General features: G+C 36.9%; 1 protein-coding gene across 6 annotated transcripts; it reads right to left on the reverse strand.

Moving 5' to 3' along the window:
• Positions 1-425: 425 nt before the first annotated feature.
• On the reverse strand, positions 426-7,921 carry LOC122094162 (probable protein phosphatase 2C 34). 6 transcript variants are annotated; one of them, XM_042664867.1, is made up of 9 exons: positions 7,771-7,921; positions 7,451-7,540; positions 7,263-7,324; positions 6,910-7,157; positions 5,260-5,568; positions 3,530-3,647; positions 3,219-3,442; positions 1,990-2,219; positions 426-1,126 (listed from the first exon to the last, which is right to left on the reverse strand). In XM_042664867.1, exons 4-8 carry the CDS (start codon positions 7,150-7,152, stop codon positions 2,013-2,015), a joined length of 1,101 nt encoding a protein of 366 aa, XP_042520801.1. In that variant the 5' UTR covers positions 7,153-7,157; positions 7,263-7,324; positions 7,451-7,540; positions 7,771-7,921; the 3' UTR covers positions 426-1,126; positions 1,990-2,012. The 6 variants fall into 6 exon arrangements, with proteins under 6 accessions (XP_042520801.1, XP_042520797.1, XP_042520803.1 ...); XM_042664863.1 differs by having other exon boundaries at positions 7,263-7,337; XM_042664869.1 differs by having other exon boundaries at positions 7,618-7,919.
• Between the last annotated feature and the right edge of the window lie 2,613 nt (positions 7,922-10,534).

The following is a 10,534-nucleotide window of genomic DNA, read 5'->3' on the forward strand; positions in this document are numbered from 1 at the left end:
TTTGGTACGTATTGTTTGCAATTTATTGCACATACTCACATGCTAAGATAATTTTGGAGTTAACACTGACCATAATGTCTTTGGTCCATTACAATCATGGTCCAAGAGTGGAACCATTTATATAACTGGATTAAAACCGAGTTACAAAGTTGAATTAAAACCGTATTATAGAATCAAATTGAAACCGAAACTGAACCAAACCAAATTAAATCAACTTGAATATCCAAATATGAAACCGAGTCGGTTCTTGATTTGATTTCGGTTTACCTCATCATCCCTCTTAACCGAACTGAAAAACCAAAACCGAGCCGATTGGCACCCTTACATAAATCTATGCTGACTAGAGCTCGAGGCTCCTACCAATACGAACGAGATACGCAAGGAATAAAACAAAACTGAATTCTACCAAAAAAAAAGAACAAAACTGAAACATAAGAGTCTTGATCCATATTTGTGCTGAAGACGATCCAAGAGAGTCTTAATTCCTTCCCCCAGAGGTTTTCTCCCAGATGACAAGGGCTTACATTTAATACCCCTTCCCCCATTTGGTACATTCTGTCCAAATAAATACACAATAAATCCACCAATACTATCAATCAATTATTTTTCTTTTACCCTTTTCCTTTTGCAATTCCAGAAATCATGGTATTCAGACATGTACATAATCATTATAAGAAATATTAATTCTAGTAAACAAAAAGTTTGCATTATATCCTTCCCAATTCAGTCCACAATGAAATTTAAAGATGACTCCGTGTGTTGTTATGCCTCTTTGCTTATCTGGAGTGATTTTGATTCTTGAGATTTCATTTCCATAGCTGCAGTCAGAGCTAACTTGTGCTTTTAAGTCCTCAGTCAAGTCCAATCCTCGGCAACAAACCTCCACTCAGAGGTTAGCCCTTTGGCTGTGGACCCAATCAAATGAAAGAAATCGCACCTTAGAGTTTGTCTGAGACACCCTTGACAATTCAAATCCAGCACAGGTCTGTTGAAGGTTTTAACTACAAAAACAACCTCAGGATGTGTTTTCATCTCATATGATTAGGCCAATAGGTTATTCACAGCTTCTTTTGTTGGAACAGACTTGCTCGTCCCTTGGCAGCCACTTCCGAGGTATTCACGCTTGCTGGAAAAACAGATTGAAAGTCAGCATTGAAAAAGAACGATGATGCAAAAAACTTTTCCAAAGAAGAGAGCTGTAAAATCATGGATATGAGTCTTAATAGAAGTATGGGAAATCTCCTCCAGATTCTTATCTTCTGGATTCTGATATTCTACATACAGTGTGGCAAACAGAGAACCCTCTATTCAGGAGTACTACCACGTACTAATTCCTCTATTCTGATTATCCACTTGAACATACTATCCCATTTATGCAAATTCTTCTGGCTCTTCAATAGATACTGACACACAGATATTCGAGATCATTTTGGAATGGTTCAGCTCTCTCTTGTTCTTTCAGCTATTTGAAGTACTGATGAACAGAAAATTTCAAGAATTCATCCTTCATTTCACAAAGAGCAGCAGAAGACCAAAATATTCAAAGGCATTACATGCTTCCATTATAAAAGTAACCTAATGTTCAACAAGAAGATGTGCAAGACGAGCAACGATAAAATGTCATCTAAATAAGAAAAAACAAGGGGGGGGGGAGGGGAGTGGGATGAAGGGAGAACTTTATCAAAAAAAGTAGGGGACCTAAAAATTAATAAAGAGCATGTCACACCCACCTTAACCATTCTTACTCGTTTCATTGGCTGAGCCTGGATTACCAAGACTAGCTGACTTTTCTATGTATATTTGGCTTCACTATTCGTCCTTATAGTTAATTTTATAGGTCAAGGTACATCCAATCTAAAAAAGCAGACATGTCAAAAATAAAGGAAAAAGAGAAGAATGGGAAGAAGTAAAGAATGAGCACTCTTTCCATCAAAGTTAATGTGTAGACATGTGGATACGGAATACCAAAAGCTAAAGGCCATAAGTTACCTTGCTCTTTTCCATGCCGTTTTCTACAGGGATACGGAGTCAACTGGTTCATGGGGTGAGGAAGGGTGCAAAAAGAGACAAATGGCAGAAATATCATCCATTGCAATTCCACACTTCTTACGTCTCCATGCACTCCCTGCATATTCAACCAGCCATTTTGCTGACTTAGCTCTTTCTGGTGTTGCTGAAACCACGTCTACTGCTTCTTGGTTGGAGATAACATCCCACACCTAAAAAAAAAAAAAATTAATTAGTTTTGTGTCCATGGTTTATATGATGAGAAAGAACTGTCGAAGACTCCTTGAAGATATTCAACAATAAGAACAGGGGGGCTTGAGGAGATGGTCTCTATCCGGTCTTAGTTTTATGGCATGTGGAAGTCCAGTTGGCATCCAAATTTGGTGAATCTATTGCTAATGTCAGCATCATCCCCTCCTCACATCTCAAGTTTTGGTCCAATTGGACAAAAGGTACATGTCAGAAAAATTGAAAGTCAATTTAAAATCATGGCTACTACAAATACAAGGGGAAGAGTCCAGACCATGGTGGGTCATTTGGTTAAGATGCGCCAAGATACTTGACACAACCAAACCAAAGAGCAAAGAGAATCATGGCATATAAGATGTTAGGATAGTGTGAGTACCATTTTCCGGACTCTTTCTCTCTTTGTCAGCAGGACAGAGTACCATTTGCATAAGTAGATGCTAGTTTTTCCCTACACGGGGCTTTTTCTTCTTTTTTAGGTCTCCGGGGAGTGGTGTGCATAAAGATCCTACTATCCTGGCTTGGACCAATAAGAAGAAGGCTGCCTTGCATATGCCTCACATAAAATATAATATTCCTACTCCCCTTAAAATTAATCAATAATTACAGAAGAACTCCTATTGATTTTTTCTGAGAAAGAGAAGCAGAAGTTTTGTCATAGCCAAAATCAAAAGCCAAATATTCATCAAGAAAATTCATATTCTAATCTTGGGAATATATTTTAGAGATATCCACAGCTTATACTAAAAGAATACATTTAGATGCCGGTAAATCTTGACTACTACGTCCTTCTAGATCAGCTAGAAGGTCCAGAACTTGTCATCATGACAAAATAAATATCAAAATAAAGATTCTCTACTTCTTTTGCTAAATCCTCACAACTGTAGCTAACACCTAACAAAAATGCAGAAACAGTAGGTTGTAGTAATTTAACAATTAATACTACCAACACTGCCAAGACATACCCCATCTGTTGCCAGTACAACAAATTGGTCCCTGCTGGTTATATTCCTTTGTGTAACTTCAGGCACAGATACAATCCCATAATCCTTTACACAATAGTCTCCAAAGGCTCTAGACATTGCCAGACCTGGTGTTTCCTCCTCTGGCAGCCAGACCCTGTGCACCCCAGGTTCATCCTTCAAACAGAACACCCGCCCCCGGCATTGTGTTATCCTCTCAGCCTCCTCTGAACAGACATTAACAGAGGGGTTAAAGCCAAGTAGATTTAAATTTTTTTTTTTCTTCTGAGAGAAAGAGAGAGAGGGGAACTGACGAGGTAAATTTGGCTTGAAGTCAATAGTGAGTTGCACTGGTACCAAGCTTCCATCATCAGAAGTGGTAGCCAACACAGCACGAGAGTCCCCAACATTTGCTATAACAATGAGTTCACCCTGACAAAACATTAGTTTGGAAGAGCTTCATGCTGGGTCTTAGTGAACTTGACTAAGCATAAAGTACTAGAGTAGGTTCAGGATTATTAAAAAAATAACAATAATAATCCCGCATCTCACTTGGAAAAAGGAAACAACGTCTCAACAATGTCCATTACATTCAAAGGGGAGGGGGGGGGGGGCACTAGCATATTATCATAAGGAGGTGAGGCAAATAAAGGAGATTAAAATACCTATCTACTTTTGGATTTCATCATATATAATTAACCTCTAAACCACTACCTACTGGAAATAAGGCAAATATAAGAAGATCATCCAGCTAGAACTCTCTCTGGATTTCATAACGTAGGATTAACCTCATTACCATTACCTACTAGTAACTTTGATTTGGCTCCGAAGAACACAAACATTTGGTGGCATAAGTATTTCTCCCTTCCAAAACTACTGGTAAGAAGAGAAAATCTGACTATCTTAGACCATTTATTAAAATTGTCCACCTTTAACTATTCAATTAACACAACATACAAGGGTCATCAACTCAAACCATCAAATCAAGGAGCCACCTCATGGATGAATCATTTCCCTGAACTTGCACCCAAAGAATGGAATTACCATCCAACCAATAAACCTTTTATTGGGAAGCCATTTGATGTAATCTAGAGAAGAGGTGGCCTACAAGTCAGATAGTCCATGTCTGAATCCAGGAAAACGATATAAGATCCATTGCATTTTAAATCTTTGAGCAGTCTAGATAACAGCAAATATACAAGTTTCAAAAACAGCATAAGACCAACTAGGTTTATCTTTTGCATATGTCATTACAGATCCCAAACAGGAAAACGGAAATTAACTCAAAGTTATTTTGCAAATCTTTTGACGACTCCTGATTGGCAGAGTATATACACAGTTAGAATTGAGCAGAAATGCTGTGACATAAGGCAACAATATATTCCACCAAAAATAAGGCAACAATATATTCTTATTTCTTATCAAGTCATCACGAAAGATTTTGGTCTTCCATTCTGCCATCAATAGTTCTGTGTCTATGGTCATTCATTTGCATCTTTTAGAATCTTCAAATGGCTTGAATATACCTTAGCAATTAAATTGTATATATTCACAATTTAAGCACAAGATAGAAATCACACAATTAATTAACAATAGAAATATTATCAAGTACAGTTTTCTTCCCCCACGAGTCTATTAAGTGCTTCTAGGATTGCTCAGGGCATGCCCATCACTAATAAATAGATCAATATCAAACTAACTTCTTTTGAAACATGTTCCTCTGATCTGTGCTTTAAATGCTTTATCTCTGAGCTCAGACACAACTATGGAGGAATCCACCTGATAGCAACATGTGATCAATAAAGTCTACATAAGATCTACTAAAGCCCACGTATGCATCGGAAGCTGTACTTTGCCCCTTTCTTCAGTACTTAAAACAACATTTATAAATGAAGAGCAAGAAAAGCTACAGAGGTTGGAATTTCAAATAAACAAACATTGAATGTTGATTAAAAACATTCAGCATCCAACAGGAAGATATAAATTACCATAATCAAGCTACCATATCTCGTGTCAAACACTCGAAACTGCATTTTACTGTTACCTGTCTCACAATTGTCAAAGCAGTTGTACCACTGTAGTAGGAATCAATCCTAGGATGCTGCTCAAGCTCCTGGTCAATGGCTGCACAAGTTTTGATGTAGGATTCCTTCCATATATCAAATGGATGAAGTTTCTTAATGGATTCCACTTCACAACCAGGGTCAAGGGAAGTTAGAGCAACGATCTCCTGCCAATTGCACAGTAAAGAAGCTGGCATTGAATTCCTGACTTCTTTTGCTACAAAGTGTCCCCATGGGCCGTGCCCATCAAAAACCCCACAAAAGATCATGTCTGCTTGGCATCCAAATTCCTACCAACCAAACAAACAAATCCATATTTCTCAATTAAATAGAAGGAAGTCAGACAAATAAGAAATAAACATGGTTTAAGATCTCAGTGAGATCTCGCTAATATCTCGTTTTTTCAAAAAGGCGAGACAAGATGCATAACGAGGTATATATTGTACAAAAACTCAACTGAGATCTCGCCAAATCTCACCTCTCTCTCTCTCTCTCTCTCTACTTTTTTTGAAGAAAAAACACTAAGGAGCAAGGATTTTGGTGTTTTTGCTTGAGGATCTCCATTCCAACAACTCATTAAAGTTTAAAGAGTAGAGAATATTACCTCCTCATCCACATTTAGAGTTACTTTTCTTATATATGATGTCTTTTAAATTCTTATAATTATGTTGTGTCATGTGTTGATAGTGGAATGTAGATTGTGTGGATTGTGGAATAAAGCATACTAGCCTAGGGTCCAAATAGTCGGAGACTACTTACATAGGGTACAAAGTCAAAGTACAATTTTATGTTTGATTTTTTAAAAAAAAATGATGTTTCCATTGTGTTTAGAAGGCCTAAAATAGAGTAAACAGCAAGATTTAGGGGTTACAAAGACCATATAGCCACCGAGACCAATCACCAAGTCAACCGAAAAAAAATACATGATCTCGGCGAGATCTCTCTTTTTTGGATTAGCGAGATGGGCGGCGAGAGCGAGACATTAAACCTTGGAAATAAATGAAACTTTAATTTGGCTTTAACTGTAGGATTTCATTCTTTATTTGTCCCAGTGGACCTTTTATTGGGTTCCATTATGGAAACCCAATATTTGATTTGATTGCTAAAATCTTGGATTTTATAAATGGTTCCCACCATATTAGTTTGGCTGTAAATAGGGAAGATTTGTTCCTAATTGATTGGCCTACCTTAATGGGAGATGAACATTATATTATTAAAGGAGACTAGGTCCCCTTGTATGGTTACGAACAAATCTCACCCATTAGAGAAGTCTATTGAAAAAATACTAGTGGAGAAACCTATCTCTATTGAAGAAGAAGAAGAAGAAGGAGGAGGTTGCTCACTCATAGGAGGACGGCATCAATGGACACGTCAAGATCTGCTGGAAACAATACATCATCAATGGTGAACAGTATGTTATTCCCCCTTCTGCTATTAAAACAATTCATGGTGTGTATTGGCAAGATCGCTATTATGGTTTAGGAATTATCATGCTTTAAATTTCATCATCAACTTCCCCCACCCCCTTATTTTCTACATTTTTTTTTGTTAATTTAAAAGAAAAGTGAGTCAATATATGAAACTACAAACCAATAACATGAAGTTTCAGGAAAAGACCATACAAACCGTACCTCCCACACAATGAAGCAATCTTGGTTCACTCCTTTCTTTCCTCTCTTTGAGAAGATGGAGGCGAAATTTTTTGAGCCATCAACATTAACAATCCCCGGAGAACGCAATATCAAGTCGTTCCTCTTTGCATCTTTGGTCATTGCTTCAGCAGCTTCCCTTCCGACATCAATCTCACAATTCTTTCCCTTTCTGATGGAAAGAGATCTTGCCAATCCGTTGAACAGTGACGACAGATGCTCCATTACCTCTACAACTCATCCAGAGTTCCAGACAGAAAGAGTTACAACTCTGAACCTTTGCGTATGCATGGCTATCCTTAAGTATAAAATTCTCGATAGAGTTCAGGAGTCACCTCAACCAAATTCAATCTTTGTTAGCTAAATGAGGCGATCCCCGTCTCCAAAAGTTTAGAATCTATGAATTTCAACTTATCAAAAAAAAAAAACATTAGAATATTTATCCAGAAAGTAGTCAAAAGAAGCATTTTCATGCCGAACCATTCACTGAACGAAACAAGAATAAAATAGTACTTGCTCTTACATGAATTTCCAACATCAGATACTCTTTTTACTCCAATTTCGACGCATCACAATCTTCAAAGCAAAAATATCTCGGCTTTTGCGCAGAAAACTGAATTTCATCCAAAAAAATGTCCATATTCAGTTTGAGAAATTCAAATAGAGCAAGAACCAAGAGTGAAACAAAACCTCGTTCTGTAGACGGCTACGTTCGAAAACTTTGAAGCTAAAGATCAGAAATCTGACAGCGCTGGCAAAGCCAGAGTTGTCTCTGCCGGATTCCGAAGAAACTCCGGCTAGTTTGACTGAGATATAAAGATGAGAAAGCCTCAGATCGCTTACACTTCATTAGTTTCTATTACAAAGCTCCCGTAGTCTTCACAACAAACACATCAGCGACCAAAGTGAACGTTAAAGCTCTTCTGCTACGAAACGAAAAGTAACCTTTTTTCAGTGCCTTTACCTTACAGAAAGTGTTCGTTTAAAGAAATGAGAAAGACGTTTGGTAATCATGATTGGGTAAGTGGAAGATTAATGACAGAGAAGTTGGCTAATCATGTTTAGATCATATGATTATAATGTACTTAAAAGATTTGGATCATTTCTCACATCTAATCTAAGATAGTTTAGTGGTAGTAGTTTCTTTGTGGAGCTAGCACCCAGTGGAGGAGATGGTGGGAATAGTTAGGGAGAACCAAGGATCGTGTGAAGATTGTATAGATTAAGCGCACGGTATAGGTGGCGGTGGATTACTAAAAAAATAGATAAATAAAAAATTCTATAAGATAAGTTTAGTTATTGTCACCTTATCCTGTTTAAAAAGTACTAATAATTTAATAGTGTGTGTTTTGTGATTCTTGTGAAACATATTGATAAAATGACACATAGTAGCTGAATTGCTAAGGTGATGTTAGTTGGCGACGTAATTTGTATTATCTAACTGACAAAAAAAAATTATCTTATCTATTATTATAAGTTGAATGTTCTGGTGAGTTTGGGACTCCTAAATTTTTTTTTTTTCTTTTGGGTAAGGAATTTCTGTTATTAAATTATTAATTAAAAAGGATTTCTTAAACAGTAGCATGGTCTTTTCACCAATTCGTAAACCAACGAAAGTATTAGTAAAATCATAAACAATGATGAAATTTTCACCTTTCACAATTAGAATAATCATTGACCGCTATTGGGTCTAAGTAGAAGAGTCACAATGCCTTGTTTCTTTTTCTCTACAAATGATAAAATGATCCCTAATTGCATGCCAATTGTGCCACTGCACAGGCCAATGGAATGGTAATTGAAAATAAGATTGGAATCTCTCGTTAATCTGGATGTACAGATGTTGAATCCTCACATGTATAATCGTTGTCTTTTCAAAACTGTAGTCGTGTGATGAGATCAACGGAATTGGCTTTGATTTTTTTTTTTATAGGTAAGGGAGGCGATGTACATAAGTCCAAACTCAACTTAATACCTCCTAGTAAGTATGGACTTTTTGCACACCACATGTCCTACTAAATTGAATGCATTAATTTGAAAATGTCGTGCAACGCGTGGTGACCACACATTCATCAATGGATGTTGGAAGTGAGTGAAAGATATAGTCTGGATTCTACTAACCAAGTCTGGACATAATCTAAGGGAATAATGTTAAAGAGCCTTTTTAGAGGTGATTGTTGAATGCCGTTGGAACAATGGAAAGGGGGACCTTTGTTTGTATGGTTTTCGCTTTGTGGTGGATCCCAAATTTTCAATTCCATTTCGGTTGTGGGTCCAACAAAATCATTTATAATTGGCTCTTCAACTTAGAGACACATTCACTAATTAGGGGACAATATTCTCCAAAGAAAGATTGTTATCTCTTGACGTGTGCTTGCGCATGACACAGTAAATGCGAAAAGATTGCGTTGTCCTGCGCTGAAAATGCTTGTATTCGTTCTTTCATTGACCGCTTCTATTGACATGTATTTATGCCAAGAGATATTGACCTCTTACCCATAATTTCTTGCTACCATAACATCATCAAATGAGAATCATAGATTTCAAATGAAATGTTTATTTTCATCTTAAATCCAAATAAATTGATAGCAAAATATTAGGTTAGAACCTATTGTTGAAGATATTTTCTCTTCCCCGTGGGTGATGAAAAATTGGTTTTAATTTGATCTCATTTCCCTTCCCCTTGCAACCAAGCTGTCCCATTCACTTGTATACCCTAGATATTATCCTTTCAAATAAGACCTTTTTTTTTTTTTTTTTTGAGAAAAGGAAAGAAGTGCAGCATTAGACGCATAATAGAGAGTGAAGCCGGAACTCTCTCTCCTTTTACCAGGAAAAAAAAAATCTCTAATCTCTTATCATGACTATGTTTTCCATATGAAACTCGTGTGGAAGATAGTATGATACCATTATTCAGACTCCCATTGGTGTAACGGGCAAATTTCTTTTTACATTATCATCATGAAAAGTCCTCCCTTCTAATTATACCATGAGCTTGTGTTTTTATCCCTTATTTTGCAACATGACAATTTCATCATTTATCAAGTGTAAAAAAAGGTAGAAACTTGAAAAACATAGTTTAAAAATTGGATAGTTGAGACCCTCCCTAATCCCGACTGATCCATTGATAAGGTAAGAGTGTAAAATTATCCAAAATATAAATTTATATAAAAGAAAAACAGGGATAAATCCATCCAATCCTAACCAAAACCCTTGGTGAGAAACTCGAAATTATAAACTGCCATCCCTTATATTTTCTTTTTGGATTGCAACTTTGGGCATAATTCAAGGCAATTCCAATACCTATTCTGGACTTCCAAAATTTGGAATCGAATCGGTCAAATTGGCAAATGTGAATAGGAATTTTAATATTGATTTCAGCCTATTCATGTTCCAAAACCCTAGAACGACAGAGTTTTCCGATCTAAGGGTAGATTCTAAGGTTTTCGGGACAGATTCCATCCAATTCTGATCCGATCCAGATTGGCCGATTCCCAATTCCACGATTTGAGTTCTTAACTGAAACTTGACCTTTGATCAGACAGGAGGATGATCCCCTTTTATGTGGAGTGGTGGATGCACTGAGTCCCATGTTTGCTATTGTGCCAAA

This window comes from Macadamia integrifolia, chromosome 11 (genome assembly GCF_013358625.1).
Source record: "Macadamia integrifolia cultivar HAES 741 chromosome 11, SCU_Mint_v3, whole genome shotgun sequence".
In the NCBI taxonomy this organism is placed as follows: Eukaryota; Viridiplantae; Streptophyta; class Magnoliopsida; order Proteales; family Proteaceae; genus Macadamia; species Macadamia integrifolia.

Coding starts and splice junctions, on each gene's coding strand:
- LOC122094162 (XM_042664867.1), bottom strand. CDS start 7,152: ATGGAGCATCTGTCGTCACTGTTCAACGGATTGGCAAGATCTCTTTCC. Junction 5,569..6,909: donor ATTGCTTCATTGTGTGGGAG/GTACGGTTTGTA, acceptor TTTGGTTGGTAG/GAATTTGGATGCCAAGCAGA. Junction 3,648..5,259: donor CTTTGACAATTGTGAGACAG/GTAACAGTAAAA, acceptor ATGTTTTGTCAG/GGTGAACTCATTGTTATAGC.